At 50.1% G+C, this 18,140-nt stretch overlaps 1 protein-coding gene across 1 annotated transcript; it reads left to right on the forward strand.

The window, feature by feature from the left end:
* Positions 1–1,764: 1,764 nt before the first annotated feature.
* LOC116969177 (zinc finger protein 239-like) lies at positions 1,765–2,531 on the forward strand (the record flags this gene model as incomplete). Its single annotated transcript, XM_033016095.1, has 1 exon — positions 1,765–2,531. A coding segment is annotated over exon 1 (519 nt), but the record flags the coding sequence as incomplete, so codon positions are not given.
* Positions 2,532–18,140: the final 15,609 nt, after the last annotated feature.

An 18,140-nucleotide genomic window follows, 5' to 3' on the forward strand; every position in this document is an offset into this window, starting at 1 on the left:
TGGTCCTCCGACTGCAGCGCCCCCTGTCTATTGAAGGCCGCGGTGCCGCGTCTCTGGTCCTCCGACTGTAGCGCCCCCTGGCAGCGGGAGGCGACGATGCACCTGTCCACATTCCCCACAGACGCTGCCCCATCCGCTGAGTTACTGCAACACTCTGTGACATTCTTCCCATGATGCATGTCGACCCCCCCCCCCCAAGTGCCTCAGCGCCAATCAGCGGCGGTCCCCCCTCGGATTTGGGGTGGTGTCAAGGCGCCGGTTGTGCTGGTTGGTGGACGGGGGCTTGACGCGGTGCCCGGATGTTCGGCACCCCCAGGTGGGTGCGAAGCCATATAACCATATAACAATTACAGCACGGCATTGGGGGTTCAGTATTGATGTGGATAGAGAACTGGCTGGCAAACAGGAAGCAAAGAGTAGGAGTAAACGGGTCCTTTTCACAATGGCAGGCAGTGACTAGTGGGGTACCGCAAGGCTCAGTGCTGGGACCCCAGCTATTTACAATATATATTAATGATCTGGATGAGGGAATTGAAGGCAATATCTCCAAGTTTGCGGATGACACTAAGCTGGGGGGCAGTGTTAGCTGTGAGGAGGATGCTAGGAGACTGCAAGGTGACTTGGATAGGCTGGGTGAGTGGGCAAATGTTTGGCAGATGCAGTATAATGTGGATAAATGTGAGGTTATCCATTTTGGTGGCAAAAACAGGAAAGCAGACTATTATCTAAATGGTGGCCGACTGGGAAAAGGGGAGATGCAGCGAGACCTGGGTGTCATGGTACACCAGTCATTGAAAGTGGGCATGCCGGTGCAGCAGGCAGTGAAGAAAGCGAATGGTATGTTAGCTTTCATAGCAAAAGGATTTGAGTATAGGAGCAGGGAGGTTCTACTGCAGTTGTACAGGGTCTTGGTGAGACCACACCTGGAGTATTGCGTACAGTTTTGGTCTCCAAATCTGAGGAAGGACATTATTGCCATAGAGGGAGTGCAGAGAAGGTTCACCAGACTGATTCCTGGGATGTCAGGACTGTCTTATGAAGAAAGACTGGATAGACTTGGTTTATACTCTCTAGAATTTAGGAGATTGAGAGGGGATCTTATAGAAACTTACAAAATTCTTAAGGGGTTGGACAGGCTAGATGCAGGAAGATTGCTCCCGATGTTGGGGAAGTCCAGGACAAGGGGTCACAGCTTAAGGATAAGGGGGAAATCCTTTAAAACCGAGATGAGAAGAACTTTTTTCACACAGAGAGTGGTGAATCTCTGGAACTCCCTGCCACAGAGGGTAGTCGAGGCCAGTTCATTGGCTATATTTAAGAGGGAGTTAGATGTGGCCCTTGTGGCTAAGGGGATCAGAGGGTATGGAGAGAAGGCAGGTACGGGATACTGAGTTGGATGATCAGCCATGATCATATTGAATGGTGGTGCAGGCTCGAAGGGCCGAATGGCCTACTCCTGCACCTAATTTCTATGTTTCTATGTTTCTATGAAACAGGCCATCTCGACCCTTCTAGTCTGTGCCGAACACGTATTCTCCCCTAGTCCCATATACCTGCGCTCAGACCATAACCCTCCATTCCTTAGCCCTCACTTCTCCACTGCCCTCCTTCACCCCCTCTCTTCTCCCCATCCCCTCCCTTCCACCATCCCCATCCCCCTTCCCCACTTGCCTCCTCACCATCTCTCCCATCCTTCCCACCACCCTTCACCCCCTCCGTCCTTACCCTCACCCCTTCATCTCCCACTCCCTCCCCCCCATATCCCTCTCACCCCCCCCTGCCCCCCCCCCACCACCTTCAATCACTAGTAATGTTCACACGTTAGTAATGTCCTATTTGGCAGCTTGTTGACCCTCTGTGTTCCACTCCTGCAGGGTTTAGGAGCCGTTGCTGTGGACGGAGAGACGGGGACGTGAGCCGCCATTGAGGGTGGCGAGGGTACCAGTGAGCACCCCCCATCTGCTCGGTGTGCGGGTTGAGCTTTGAGGGGGTGAGCTTCGGTGGAGGACCTCATGACGGGGCACAACAAGGAGAAGCGTTATGAGTGCAATGTGTGTGGCAAGGCCTGCCATAGCCCAAGCGAGCTAGAGACTCACTGGCGGGTTCACACGGGAGAACGCCCCTTCAACTGCTCGGAGTGTGGCAAGAGCTTCAAGACGGCGAATGTCCTGAAGATTCACCAGTGGATTCACACGGGCGCGCAGCCCTATTCCTGCTCCACTTGTGGCAAGACCTTTACCCAGTTGTGGAGGCTGCGGGAGCACCAGTGGGTGCACAGCAGTGAGCAGCCCTTCACCTGCTCTAGCTGTGGCAAAAGCTTCAAGTCGTCGACAGAACTGAAGGTGCATGGGCGCCTGCACCACGGGAAGTGGCCATACACCTGCAGCGATTGCGGCAAGGGCTTTTCCCGCTCCAACAGCTTGCTGGTTCACCAACGCACCCACACCGTCGAGCACCCCTACACCTGGACCAAGTGCAGCAAGGGCTTCACCAACACCAGCAGCCTGGTGGAGCACCAGCACACCCACACTGGCGAGCGTCCCTACACCTGTGCCCATAGCGGCAAGGGCTTCATCCGCTCCACTAGGCTGCTGGAGCACCAGCACACTCACACCGGCGAGCGCCCCTACACCTGCGCCCAGTGCGGCAAGGGCTTCACTCGCTCCACCAGTCTGCTGTCCCTCCAGCGGGTGCATGCCGGCGACCGATCCATCCCCAGGTGTGGATAGCGCTTTGCCATGGCCTCCCACGCCCTGTCTCACCGGCATGTGCACACCAGTGGCCAGCACTATGATCGCCCGTACTGTGGCGAGTCGTTTGACAGCTCATGGGGGTTGCTGCGGCACCAGCGGACCCACACCGGCGAGCAGCTGCTCCCACTGTGACAAGAGAGCATGGGGGCTGCGGGAGCACCAGCGGATACACACCAGAGACCCTTTGTGTGCGCTGAGTGTGACAAGTGTTTCACCCGCATGTCCAGCCTGTGGCAGCGTACCCACAACGGTGAGCATCCCTTCCCCTGCCGGTCCTGTGGTAAGGGCTTCACCCACCTTGACCATCTGCTGGAGCACCGGCGAGTCCACACCGGCCAGCACATCTTCACCTGCCCACTCTGTGGCAAGGACTTTGCCCGCTCCTCCAGCCTGCTGGCACACCGTCACGTGGATAGATAGGCGCTGTTTAGGTAAACACAAATGCTGGAAGGAATGGGTAATGTTTCTTGTCGAGACCCTCCTCAGTCTCAACCCGAAATGTCACCTTCTATCCAGAGATGCTGCTTGTCCTGCTGAGTTACTCCAGCATTTTGTGTCCTTTTTTGTAAACTAGCAACTGAAGTGCCTTGTTTTTAAACCATTCTGGTTAACCATCTCTGCACCGTCCCCAAAGCCTCCACATCATTCCTGTAATGGAATTACCAGAACTGTATGCAATACTCCAAATGCTACCTAACCAATGTCCCATAAATCTGCACATATACATTCCTCTCTTCTTATCTCACACCCTTTTATCTCATTTTCTCTCGCCTCTGTCACTTACTTCACTCATCTGCCGATCACCCCCTCATCTGTTAAAATAGTGTCAGTCTGAAGAAGGGTTCTGACCCGAAATGTCACCTATCCATGTTCTCCACAGACGTTGCCTGACTCGTTGAGTTACACCAGCACTTTGTGAAATGTCACCTATCCATGTTCTCCACAGATGCCGCCTAACCAGCCGAGTTACTGCAGCACTTTGCGTTAGTCATAGAGTGATACAGTGTGGAAACAGGACCTTTGGCCCAACTTGCCCACACCGACCAACATGTCCCGACTACACTAGTCCCACCTGCCTGCATTTGGTCCATATTTCTCCAAACTTGTCCTATCCATGTACCTGTCCATAACTGTTTCTTAAACGTTGGGATAATCCCAGCCTCTACCTCCTCCAGCAGCTTGTTCCATAAACCCACCACTGTTGAAAAGTTACCCCTCAGATTCCTATTTAATCTTTTCCCCTTCACCTTGAAGCCATGTCCTCTGGTCCTCGATTCCCCCACTCTGGGCTAGAGATTCTGTGCACCTGACTATGCAAGCGTTCTATGCAAGATTCCAGCAGCTGCAGTTTCTTGTGTCTCTCTCATCTATATCCACCTATCACTTCTGAAGAAGGGTCTCAAACTCAAACATACCTTCTCTCTAGTGATGCTGCCTGTCCCGTTGAGTTACTCCATCATTTTGTGTCCACCTATCACTTGCCAGACTGCCCAGCCCACATCTCTCTTTTCCAGCTTCCTCCCCCCACCCTCTCCAATCAATCTGAAGAAGGTCCTGACTCAAAATGTTGTCTTTCCATTCCCTCTAAAGTGGTGGAGGAACTCTGGGTCAGGCCGCATCTGTAGAGGGAAGGCGACCACTCCCACCTCTCCTTTCCAACTTTCTCCACCCCCACACCAAGCAGTCTGAAGAAGGGTCCTGACCTAGAATGTTGCTGTCCATGCTCTCCAGAGGTGCAAGTTACTCCAGGTAACCAGATGTAAACCAGCATCTGCTGTTCCTTGTATCTAGACTAGGCGTGCATTTCACCCTACACCTGCGCTCGGTCCGCCAAGGCCTGCTGGATCTCCCCGTTGCCAACCATTTTAACTCCCCTTCCCATTCCCACACTGGTCTTTCTGTCCTGGGCCTCCTCCATAAGGTGGCACACAAACTGGAGGGACAGCACCTCATAGCTTACAGCCCAGTGACATGAACATTGAATTCTCCAAATTAAACGGACATCCCCCCCCGTGGCTCATTTATTTGTCATTGCTCTTCTCGCTGGCAAAAGGCGCCAGGGTTAATCCCGTATTTTAAGTATGTTTTAGTGGTTCTAGGTTTGTTTTACATGGGTGGGGGTGGGGGATGTCCGTTTAATTTGGAGAATTCAATGTTCATGTCACTGGGCTGTAAGCTACGAGGTGCTGTCCCTCCAGTTTGTGGGGAGAGGGGGGGGGGGAGGAGGAGGGATTGGAGTAAACTTACCTCGACGGAGATGCGATTGTTCTCCTTTGGCGAGGATCGCCCGTGAGGAGCTCCAACCTCAGGGCCTGTGGACTTTAACACCGTGAAGCCGGTAAGGAGAGGCCGACTCCGGAGCTCCGGTAATCCTTCCAGACGCCGGAGTTTCCGTCATCCTGACGCGAGGATTTAGGACATCGGACCGTCGGCAGCTGCGACTGCGGCGGGTTCAACAGCCCCGACCATGGGTGAACAAACGAGGAAGATGAACTTTATTACCTTCCATCACAGTGAGGAATGTGGATTCCGCTGTGGTGGTTGTTTCTGTTAAATTTTATTTTATGTGGCTGTGTGTCTTGTTGCTTTTTACTTAGTATGGCTGTATGGTAACTCAAATATCACTGTACCTTAATTGGCACATGACAATAAATTTGAATTTGATAAGCTTTCCTCTATATCTGTATCAATCTATCTCCATAATTATAAAACCCTGATCTTGGATATGTGTGTGTGTTTATTTATTTGTTTGTGTGTTGTCACATCTTCTCGAAAATATGACGCGCCAATGACCACCCCCTCTCTCTGTTTCTGCCCCCTCTCTCTCTGCCCCCCTCCCTCTCCCTCTCTAGACGCGCCTGCAAGCTGGGGGCTCTCTTCCCCCCCTCTCCCCCCCCCTGCCTACACCCCTCCTCTCACCCTCCCGCTCTCCTCTCTCCCCCCTCCCCTCTCACCCTATCTCCTCTCTCCCCTGCCTCTCTCTCGTGACCTCTCTTTTCTTCCCCCCTCTCCACCCCTTTCCCCCTCTCTCTCTTTCTCTCTGCCTCTGCCCCCTCTCTCTGTCTCTGTCCCCTCTCTCTCTGTCCTCTCTCTCTACCCCCCCCCCCCCACCCCACCTCTCCCTCTCTAGACATGCCTGCGAGTTGGGAGTATGCGTGAGTGAATGGGGCGGGGATGGGGTAAAAGGATCCGCCAATGAATAATATTAATATAATTTCATGGGAGGAGGGGGTTATTGTGTGTGCGCGGGGATTAGTGTGTGTGAGGTTGTTAGTGTGTGTGGGGTTAGTGTGTGTGTTGGGGGTTAGTGTGTGTGTGGGGGGGGGGGGGTCGTGTGTGTGTTGGGGGTTAGTGTGTGTGGGGGGGGGGGTCGTGTGTGTGTTGGGGGTTAGTGTGTGTGTGGGGGGGGTGGTTCGTGTGTGTGTGGGAGGGGGGAGTTAGTGTGTGTGAGAGAGTGGTTGGTGTGTATGGGGGGCGGGGTAGTGAGTGTGTGGGGGTTAGTGTGTGTGCGGGGGTTAGTGTGTGGGGGTGGTTAGTGTGTGTGTGAGGGTTAGTGTTTGGGGGGGGGGGGCTTAGTGTGTGTGTGGGGGCTTCAGTGTATGTGTGGGGGTTAGTGTGTGGGTGGGGTTAGTGCGTGTGTGTGGGGGGGGGGGGTGTTAGTGTGTGTGTGTCTAGTCTTTTCAATCTTACCTCATATTACAGTCCCGCCATCCCAGGATCAATCTCATGAACCTGCGCTGCACTGCCTCAATCACAAGGATGCCCTTCCTCAAATTAGGAGACCAAAACTATACAATACTCCAGATGTTGTCTCACCAGATCCCGATACAACTGCAGAAGAACCTCTTTACACCTATACTGAAATCGTCTTGTTATGAAGGCCAACATTCCATTAGCTTTCTTCACTGCCTGCTGTACCTGCACGCCAACTTTCAGTGACCGGTGTACAAGGCCATCCAGGTCTCGCTGCACCTCCCCCTTGCCTAATTTAACCCCATTGAGATAATAATCTGCCCCCTTGTTTTTGCCACCAAAGTGGATAACCTCACATTTATCTATATTATACTGCATCTGCCATATATCTGCCCACTCACTCAACCTGTCCAGTCACCCTGCAACCTCCTAACATCCTCTGCACAGTTCACACTGCCACCCAGCTTTGTGTCATCTGCAAACTTGCTAGTGTTGCTCTTAGTTACCTCTTCCAAATCATTAATATATATGGTGCACAGTTGCGACCCCAACACAGAGCCTTGAGGCACTCCACTCGCCACTGCCTGCCATTCTGAAAAGGACCCGATCACTCCTACTCTTTGCTTCCTGTCTGCCAACCAATTTTCTATCCATGTCAACTCCCTACCCCCAATACCATGTGCCCTAATTTTAGTCACCAGTCTCCAGTGCGGGACCTTATCAAAGGATTTCTGAAATTCTTGATACACGACATCCACTGGCACCCCTTCATCCATTTTACTTGTCACATCTTCAAAAAATTCCAGAAGATTAGTCAAGCATGATATCCCTTTCATAAATACATGTTGACTTGGACTAATCATTTTACTGCTATCCAAATGCCCCATTATTACCTCTTTAATAATTGACTCCAGCATCTTTCCCACCACCGAAGTCAGACTGACTGGTCTGTAATTCCCCGTTTTTTCTCTCGCTCCATTCTTGAAAATTGGGATAACATTAGCTATCCTCCAATCCACAGGAACTGATCTTGAATCTATTGATTATTGGAAAATAATCACCAATGCGTCCACTATTTCTAGAGCCACCTCCCTGAGGACCCTGGGATGCAGACCATCAGACCCAGAGATTTATCATCCTTCAGTCCCATTAGCCTACCCAATACTATTTCTCGCCTAATGAACATTTCTTTCAGTTCCTCTACCCCCTTAGATCATCTGTCCTCCAGTACACCTGAGAGATTGTTTGTGTCTTCCTTAGTGAAGACAGATCCGAAGTACCTGTTCAAGTCTTCTGCCATTTCCTTGTTCCCCATAATAATTTCACCCGTGGCTGCCTTCAATGGACCCACATTTGAATTTGCTACTATTTTCCCCTTAACATATCTAAATAAGCTTTTACTGTCCTTCTTTATATTCCTGGCCAGCTTCCCTTCGTACTTCATCTTTTGAGCCCGCATTCCGTTTTGTTTCCTTCTGTTGTCCGATGAAAGTGTCCCAATCCTCTGGCTTCCGGCTACTCTTTGCTGTGTTATACATCTTTTCTTTTAGTTTTATTCTATCCCTAACTTCTCTTGTCAGCCACAGTTGTTCCTACTCCCCTTAGAATCTTTCTTCCATTTTGGAATAAAATGATCCTGCGTCTTTCGGATTATGCCCAGAAATTACTGCCATTGCTGTTCCACCGTCATTCCTGCTAGGATCCCTTTCCAGTCTACCTTGTCCAGCTCCTCTCTCATGCCTCCATAGTCCCCTTTGTTCAACTGCATCACTGACATTTCCGATTTAACCTTCTCTTTAACAAATTGCAGATTAAAACTAATATTATGATCACTACCTCCAAGCGGTTCCTTTACCTCCATTTCTCTCATCATATCTGGTTCATTGGACAACACTAAATCCAGAATTGACTTTTCTCTGGTCGGCTCCATTGCAAACTGCTCTAAGAATCCATCTCAGAGGCATTCTACAAACTCTCATTCTTGGGGTCCTGAACCAACCTGATTTTCCCAGTCTACCTGCATATTGAACTCCCCCATCATCACAGTGGCATTACCTTTGTTACATGCCAGTTTTAACTCCTGCTGCAACTTACACCCTACATCCGGGCTACTATTAGGGGGTCTGTAGATAACACCATTTCGTGTCTTCTTGCCTTTACAATTCCTCAACTTAATCCACAGTGACTCTACCTCGTCAGTCCCTATGTCTTCCCTCGCAAGGGGCTGAATTCCATTCCTCACCAGCAGAGCTAACTCCCCCCCCCCCCCCCCCCCCACCTCCGCCCACCTGCCTGTCCTTTCTATAAGATGTATAACCCTGCATATTAAGTTCCCAGGCCCGATCCTCCTGCAGCCACGTCTCAGTAATCCCCACAATGTCACATCTACCAACCTCTAACTGAGCCTCAAGCTCATCCACCTTACTTCTTATACTTCGCTCATTCATAAACAATACTTTTAATTCCTTACGCATCTCACCTTTCACATCGATCCCTATTACACTTTGCCATACTCTCCTATCCCTTTGTGAGCTTTCTTTCGCATTAACTGTCCCTTTACTCTCTTTCCCTTTAACTCCGTCCTTGACTATCCCATTTGACACCTCCCCCCCCCCCTTATTCAGTTTAAAACCACCCGTGTAGCAGTTGCAAACCTGCCTGTCAGAATGATGTTCCCCCACCTGTTAAGATGCAATCTGTCCCTTTTGTACAGTTCCCCCTTCCTCCATAACAGATCCCAGTGATTTAAGAATCTAAATCCCTGCCCCGTGTACCAGTTTCTCAGCCACACATTTAGGTCCTGTATGTCCATATTCCTGCTATCGCCAGCACGAGGAACTAGAAGCAAACCGGAGATAACCACCAGCATTTTTCTGAGCTCTCTAAAGTTATTCTTTAGAATATTCATCCCCATGTTTCCGACATCGTTTGTGCCGACATGCACTACCACATCCGGCTGTTCACCTTCGCTCTTGAGGATTTTCTGCACTCTGTCCATGACATCCTGGATCCTGGCACCAGGGAGGCAGCACACCATCCTCGCATCCCGTTCTGTTGCCGCAGAACCCCCGTCCGTACCTCTAACAATGGAGTTTCCAACTATCATGGCGTCGCCTGACGTTGGCCTCTTTGGTTTTGTCTTCTAGAGACATGGCTGACCCCCAGCTCCCCAGACTCAGCAGTCCAGTCTGAAGGTTTCTCTATCCATCGCATGGACCATACACCGGCAGCTGGGAAAGGGAAAGGAGGGGGTGTCTGTCTCATGATCAACTCGGCGTGGTGCTCAGACGTGGCAGTCCTATCCAACTCCTGCTCTCCACACCTGGAACATTTGGCTGTAAAGTGCCGTCCCTTCTACCTACCGAGGGAATTCACCTCCATCATCCTGACCGCGATTTATATCCCACCCCAGGCTGATGTCCATCTGGCACTGGGGGAGATGCGCGCCGTGGTCAACAAGCACCAGACGACTTATCCCGAGGTGTTTACCACTGTAGCCGGGGACTTCAACAAAGCCAACCTGAAGAAATCACTCCCTAACTTCCACCAACATGTCTCCTGCAGCACCAGAGGATCAAACACCCTCTACCACTGCTACTCCACCGTCAAAGACACCTATCGCTCTATCCCTCGCCCTCACTTTGGTCAATCCGACCAACCTGTGGTGCTGCTGCTTCCTGCCGACAGGCAGCAATTGAAGAGCGCACCCCCAGAGGTGAGGACTGTACAGAGCTGGTCGGGGAGGGGGGGTTGCAGAGGAACAACTGCAGGACTGGTGGAGTCCAGACTGGGCAATATTCAGGGACTCGGCAACAGACCTGAATGAATATGCCACAGTCGTTACAGACTTCATAAAGAAATGTGTGAGGAGGACTGCGTCCCAACATAAACCTTCCGCGTGGTACCTAACCAGAAGCCTTGGATGAACCATGAGAGCCGCACTCTTCTGAAGTCCAGATCCAGGGCATTCAGGTCTGGAAATACAGAGGTCTACAAGTAGTTCAGATACAACCTTGGTAAGGCCACCAAAAAGGCCAAAGGGGACCTGCTCCAAGCTGGAGGATGAGACGGATGTTCGGCAACTGTGGCAGGGCCTGAATGCCATCACCTCCTACAAGGCAAGGGGGCAGATTATTATCTCAATGGGGTTAGGTTAGGTAAGGGGGAGGTGCAGCGAGACCTAGGCGTCCTTGTACACCGGTCACTGAAAGTTGGCTTACAGGTACAGCAGGCAGTGAAGAAAGCTAATGGAATGTTGGCTTTCATAACAAGAGGATTTCAGTATAGGAGTAAAGAGGTTCTTCTGCAGTTGTATAGAAACATATAAAATAGCTGCAGGAGTAGGCCATTCGGACCCTCGAGCCTGCACCGCCATTCAATATGATCATGGCTGATCATCCAACTCAGTATCCTGTACCTGCCTTCTCTCCATACCCCCGATCCTTTTAGCCACAAGGGCAACATCTAACTTCCTCTTAAATATAGCCAATGAACTGGCCTCAACTACCTTCTGTGGCAGAGAATTCCACAGATTCACCACTCTCTGTGTGAAAAATGTTTTTCTCATCTCGGTCCTAAAGGATTTCCCCTTTATCTTTAAACTGTGACCCCTTGTCCTGGACTTCCCCAACATCGGGAACAATCCTCCTGCATGTAGCCTGACCAACCCCTTAAGCATTTTGTAAGTTTCTATAAGATCCCCCGTCAATCTTCTAAATTCTAGCGAGTACAAGCCGAGTCTATCCAGTCTTTCTACATATGAAAGTCCTGACATCCCAGGAATCAGTCTGGTGAACCTTCTCTGTACTCCCTCTATGGCAAGAATGTCTTTCCGTAGGGTTCTGGTGAGACCACTTCTGGAGTTTTATGTACAGTTTTTGTCTCCTAATTTGAGGAAGGACATCCTTGCGATTGAGGCAGTGCAGCGTAGGTTCACGAGATTGATCCCTGGGATGACGGGACTGCCATATGAGGAAAGATTGAAAAGACTAGGCTTGTATTCACTGGACTTTAGAAGGATGAGGGGTTATATTATAGAAAAATATAAAACTATAAAAGAACTGGCCAAGCTAGATGCAGGAAAAATGTTCCCAATGTTGGGCGAGTCCAGATCCAGGGGCCACAGTCTTAGAATAAAGGGGATGTCATTTAAGACTGAGGTAAGAAAACACTTTTTCACCCAGAGAGTTGTTAAATTATGGAATTCCCTGCCACAGAGGGCAGTGGAGGCGAAGTCAATGGATGGATTTAGGAGAGAGTTAGATAGAGCTCTAGGGGCTCGTGGGGTCAAGGGATATGGGGAGAAGGCAGGCACGGGTTATTCACAGAAGACAATCAGCCGTGATCACAATGAATAACAGTGCTGGCTCGAAGGGTCGAATGGCCTCCTCCTGCACCTGTTTTCTATGTTTCTCAGGCGAAATCAGGAGGCAGTTCATTTGACAGCGAAGCATCACTCCCTAACACGCTCAATGCATTTTACGCACGCTTTGATAGTGAGAACACAGATGTGCCTTCCCGAGCCCCCATTCACCGTGATGGTATTTCAGTCACAGTCACAGAGGCCGACGTCAGAACATCCTTCAGGGAGTGTGAACCCTCGGAAACCGCCTGGACCTGATGGTATACCCGGCCGTGTTCTAAAAACCTGTGCGGATCAACTGGCTGGAGTTTTAACGGACATTTTCAGCCTCTCACTTATGAGGTATGAGGTTCCCACCTGTTTTAAAAGGGCATCAATAATACCGGTGCCCAAGAGGAGCAAGGTGATGTGCCTCAATGACTATCGACCAGTGGCACCAACGTGTGTGGCGATGAAATGATTTGAGAGGTTGATTATGGCGCATATCAACTCCAAACTCGACAAGAACCTCGACCCACTGCAGTTCGCTGTTCGCCACAACAGATCAACAGTGGATGCAATCTCACTGGCTCTCCACTCCGCTCTGGACCACTTGGATAACAGAAGCTCATATGTCAGGCTGTTATTCATTGACTACGGTTCGGCGTTGAACACCGTCATCCCATCCAAGCTGGTTACCAAGCTCTCAGATCTGGGTCTCTGCACATCGCTCTGCAATTGGATCGACTTCCTGATCCACAGACCAGAGTCTGTCCGTATTGGTGGAAATGTGTCATCCTCTATAGCAATCAGCGCGGGAGCACCTCAAAGCTGCGTGCTCAGCCCCCTGCTGTACTCAATCTATACTCATGACTGTGTAGATGGACATTGTGCAAACTCCATCATCAAGTTCGCCTACGACACCACTGTTGTGGGATGAATCACTGATGGTGACGGGTCAGCGTATAGAAGTGAGATCGACCGATTGACCAAATGGTGCCTGCACAAAAACATGGCTCTCAACACCAGCAACACCAAGAAACTGATTGTGGACTTTGGAAGAGGTGGGATAGGGACACACCATCCCGTTTATATCAATGGGACGATGGTGGAAAGGGTCAAGAACTTCAAATTCCTGGCCGTGCATATTTCCGAAGATCTTTCCTAGTCCCAGCACACTGATGCAACTATAAAGAATTATAAAAAAATAAACACCAGCGCCTCTACTTCCTGAGAAGATTACGGAGTCGGTATGTCAAGGTGGACTGTCTCGAACTTCTACAGGTGCACAGTAGAGAGCATACTGACTGGTTGCATCGTGGCTTGGTTCGGCAACATAAGTGTCCAGGAGCGGAAAAAAAATGCAGAAAGCAGTAAACACTGCTCAGTCCATCATCGGCTCTGACCTCCCTACCATCGAAGGGATCTATCGCAGTCGCTCCCTCAAAAAGGCTGCCAACATCATCAAGGACCCACACCATCCTGGCCACACACTCATCTCTCCGCTGCCATCAGGTAAAAGGTACAGGAGCCTGAAATCTGGTACATCCAGGTTCAGGAACTGCTTCTTCACCACAGCCTTCAGACCATTAAACTCGCCATCTAACTATATAATCTGTTTATTTATGCTATAGACACACTGAACTGTTCTGTATTTATGCTGACAATATCTTGTTGTGCTGCAACAATGCAAGAATGTCATTGTCCTTTCTGGGACACATGACAATAAACTCTCTTGATTGTGATTCGTGAGGGAGAGAGATGGCGGGAGAGCGGGAGAGGGGAGGAATAGGTGGAGAAATCCCTCCCCTCCATATTCTTTTTCACTCTCTGCATCATTCCTCTCTCTCTCTCTCTCTCCCTCTCCCTCTCCCTCTCCCTCTCCCTCTCCCTCTCCCTCTCCCTCTCCCTCTCCCTCCCTCCCTCCCTCCCTCCCCCCCCTCCCACTCTCTCTCTCTCTCTCTCCCTCCCTCCCTCCCTCCCTCCCTCCCTCCCTCCCTCCCTCCCTCCCTCCCTCCCTCCCTCCCTCCCTCCCTCCCTCCCTCTCTCTCTCTCTCTCTCTCTCTCACTCTCTCTCTCTCTCCCTCTCTCTGTCTCTCTCTGTGTCTCTCTCTCTCTGTGTCTCTCTCTCCCTCTCTCTGCTTCCTCTCTCATCTCTCTCATTCTCATCTCTCTCTCTCTCTCTCTCTCTCTCTCTCTCTCTCTCTCTCTCTCTCCCCCTCCCTCCCTCTCTCCCAAGTTCGAATGCAAACGGTTTCTGTCCCGCCTCCCGCCCTTTACGCGGCCAATCAGACGCTGTCTCCAAGGGGATTCCTGTCCAATCACGTAATGCGGTCACTTGTCGTCCAATCACATGATGCGGTCACTCATCGTCCAATCAGCCGCTGTCGTCAAGGGGAGGAGGAAAGGGGAAGGGGAGAGGAGGGGAGTAGAAGAAAGGGGTGAGGGGAGGAAATGGGAGAGAGGGGAGGAAGATGGAGGGGGAGGAAGGGAGGGGGAGGAGAGGGAGGGAGGAGAGGGGCGGGGAGGAAAGTGGGGGGGGGGGAGGAGAGGGGAGGAAAGTAAAGGGGGGAGGGGAGGAAGGAGGGTTGGAGAAGAGGAGAGAAAAGGAGAGGGGGCGAGGGGATGGAAGGGGGTAGAGGGGAAGAAAGGGGGGAGGAGGGGGTGGAAGTAGGGGAGAAGAGGGGAGGAAAGGGGGAGGAAGGGGTAGAAGGTTGGAAAGGGGAGGAAGGGGTAGAAGGGAGGAAAGGTGGAGGGGGAAGGAAAGGGAGAGGGGAGGAATGGGAGAGGGGAGGAAAGGGGGGCGTGGAGAGGGGAGGAAGGGGGTGTGGAGAGGGGAGGAAAGGACGGAGAGGATGGGAGGAAAGGGAGAGGAGTGAGGAGAAAGGGGAGGAGACGGGGGAAAAGGGGCGAAAGAGGGGAGGAGAGGAGAGGGAAGTGGGAAGGGGAGGATAGGAGGGAGGGGAGGAGAAGAAAGAGTCTGAAGCCTATAAAACAGCTACGAAACAGGCCTGGAATCCGAGAACACAGGCCTGGGACCTAAAAGACTGGGCCGGTGCCAACGTACCAAACCTCTGAACCAAAGAGCAATACTGCGAGATATTTTGTGGGTGTTCTGGTACATATATACTAGACTAAGTGGGACCCGTTGGGTCCCAGCTTCACACGGGAGGGCTGGGCCCCCAATGCAATATTCCACCTCTCCACCAATTCCAATATTGCTGGCCAGTGGGGGTTGGGGGGGGGCATATTTCAAATGTCATCTTTTTTTACAGATCACAGCAATGAAGGAGGAAAGTCTATCCTTGCGTGGATCTCTGGAGCACTAATATGGGTGTTGTGGGCTGACGGGACTGGTTTCCCGAGGGCTAGTATGGACATGGTGGACTGAATGGATTCTTGGATTCGCAGTTCAGTGAGTCATGGCTGGTGGGCTGGTATTTCACTAAGTCATGGATGGTGGGCTGGCACTTCAGTCACTTACAGCTGGTGGGTTGGCAGTTTACTTACTTATGGCTGCTGGGCTGGCAGTCCAGTGACTTATGGCTGGTGGGCTGGCAGTTCATTTACTCATGGCTGGAGGGCTGGCATTCCTGTCACGTCTGGTGAGGTGGCAGTTCACTCAGTCACCCCTCACCCCCCACCACTCTGCTCCTTGCCATTGCCCCCCCCCCCCCCCACGCATTCAGTCCATCTCCCCTCAACCTCCCCCCCATGCACTCTTTTGGGGCTCTCCGACAGCGCAGCCATTCCTGCCTATTAGCTTCCCATTATGATGAAGAACATGCAGGCATGGCAAGTGGAAAAAGGATTTATTAAAGTTTAAAATATGAATATCACAACAATTTAACTGTTAGAGATGAGATGTATTAAGTTCAGTTATTTCTTGTTGTGTCTCTTGTTGTGTTCTGTTGCTCACTGCCTCTTTGCTTTAGATTTTAATATAGAGATGTCGTGTGGTCACATTTTAACAAAGAAAATCTGAGAATTTACCTCAAAAGTCATCATTCAGTGCAGGCCTGCAAATCCAATCCTACAGCACCTGAAGCGGAGTGCAGGCCGCAAATCCAATCTCACAGCACTCCAAACGGAGTGCAGGCCGCAAATCCAACCTCACAGCACTCCAAGTGGGTTGCAGGCAGTAACTCCAACCACACATCACTCCAAGCAGGGTGCAGGCAGCAAGTACAACCTCACAGCATTCCAAGCAGGGTGCATGCAGCAAGTACAATCTCACAGCACTTCAAGCGGAGTGCAGGCCAGCAAATCCTTTAATTATATAGATGTCCCAGAGAGGACAATGAAATTCTTACTTGCTGCAGCACAACAGAATATGCAAACATAATACTAGTTCAAGTTCACATTTATTGTCACCTGCACCAAATAGGGTACAGTGATATTTGATTTACCATACGGCTATACAAGTAAAAAAAACACAATCTTCCTCCTTTGTTCACCAGTGGTCAGGGCCATGAAACCTCCGTAGTCGCCGCCACAGATGGCCCGATGTACAAGCCCTCTCTTCTGGAGTAACTTGAACCCCTGGAGACAACTTTCTAGGTCAGGACCCTTCTTCAGACTGCTTGGTGTGGGGGGTTGAGAAAGTTGGAAAGGAGAGGTGGGAGTGGTTGCCTTAGATTTCATTCCCTCTACAGATGCAGCCTGACACACTGATTTCCTCCACCGCTCTAGAGGGAATGGAAAGATGACGTTTGAGTCAGGACCCTTCTTCAGACTGAGATGGGGGCTGGACAAAGCTTGGCAAGTGATAGGTGGATAGGCACCATCTCTAGAGAGAAGGAATGGGTGACGTTTCAGGTTGAAACCCTTCTTCAGAAGTGATAGGTGAGGGAGGCACAATAAACTGCAGATGCTGGAATCTTGCATATAACACCATTTAGTTAAATGCACAGAATCTCTTACCCCAGGTGAAGGAATCGAGGACCAGAGGACATGGGCTCAAGGTGAAGGGGGAAAGATTTAATAGGAATCTTTAATAGGATTCAACGGATTTAATAGGGGGGTAACCTTTTCAAAAAAAGGGTGGCCGGTGTATGGAACAAGCTGCCAGAGGAGGTTGTTGATGCCAGGACTATCCCTACTTTAAGAAAAGGTTAGACAGGTACATGGATATGACAGGTTTGGAGGGATATGGACTGAACGTGGGCAAGTGGGCCTAGTGTAGCTGGGACATATTGGTCGATGTGGGCAAGTTGGGCTGAAGGGCATGTTTCCACTGTTTCACTCTATGACACATAGACTGGGAAACACATTCTGTAAATGGGCTGGATGGTTTGGAGTTTGTAAAATGTGTGCAGGATAGTTTTTTGCAGCAATACATAGAGGTACCTACTAGAGAAGGGGGGTGCTGGACCTCCTGTTAGGAAATGAGACAGGTCAGGTGGCAGAGGTGTGTGTTGCGGAACAGTTCGGGTCCAGTGATCACAATACCATTAGTTTCAATATAATTATAGAGAGGGTCAGAACTGGACCTAGGGTTGAGATTTTTTGATTGGAGAAAGGCTACCTGAGGAAATGCGAAAGGATTTAAAAGGAGTGAATTGGGACATTTTGTTTTATGAGAAAGATGTGGAAGAGAAATGGAGGACATTTAAAGGTGACATTTTAAGGGTACAGAATCTTTATGTCCCTGTTCGGTTGAAAGAAAATAGTAAAAATTGGAAAGAGCCATGGTTTTCAAGGGAAACTGGACACTTGGTTCGGAAAAAGAGAGATCTACAATATTTATAGGCAGCATGGAGTAAATGAGGTGCTTGAGGAGTATAAATAATGTAAAAAGAATCTTAAGAAATGAATTAGAAAATCTAAAAAAAGGTATGAGGTTGCGTTGGCAAGTAAGGTGAAAGTAAATCCAAAGGGTTTCTACAGCTATATTAATAGCAAAAGGATAACGAGGGATAAAATTGGTCCATTAGAGAGTCAGAGTGGACAGCTATCTGCAGAGCCAAAAGAGATGGGGGAGATATTGAACAATTTATTTTCTTCGGCATTCACCAAGGAGAAGGATATTGAATTATGTGAGGTAAGGGAAACAAGTGGAGTAAATATAGAAACTATGGGATTCAAAGAAGAGGAAGTACTGACACTTTTGAAAAATATAAAAGTGGATAAGTCTTCAGGTCCGGACAGGATATTCTCTAGGACATTGAGGGAAGTTAGTGTAGAAATAGCAGGGGCTATGACAGAAATATTTCAAATGTCATTAGAAACGGGAATAGTGCCGGAGGATTGGCGAACTGCGCATGTTGTTCCATTGTTTAAAAAGGGTTCTAAGAGTAAACCTAGCAATTATAGACCTGTTAGTTTGACGTCAGTGGTGGGCAAATTAATGG

This window comes from Amblyraja radiata, unplaced genomic scaffold (genome assembly GCF_010909765.2).
Source record: "Amblyraja radiata isolate CabotCenter1 unplaced genomic scaffold, sAmbRad1.1.pri S118, whole genome shotgun sequence".
In the NCBI taxonomy this organism is placed as follows: domain Eukaryota; kingdom Metazoa; phylum Chordata; class Chondrichthyes; order Rajiformes; family Rajidae; genus Amblyraja; species Amblyraja radiata.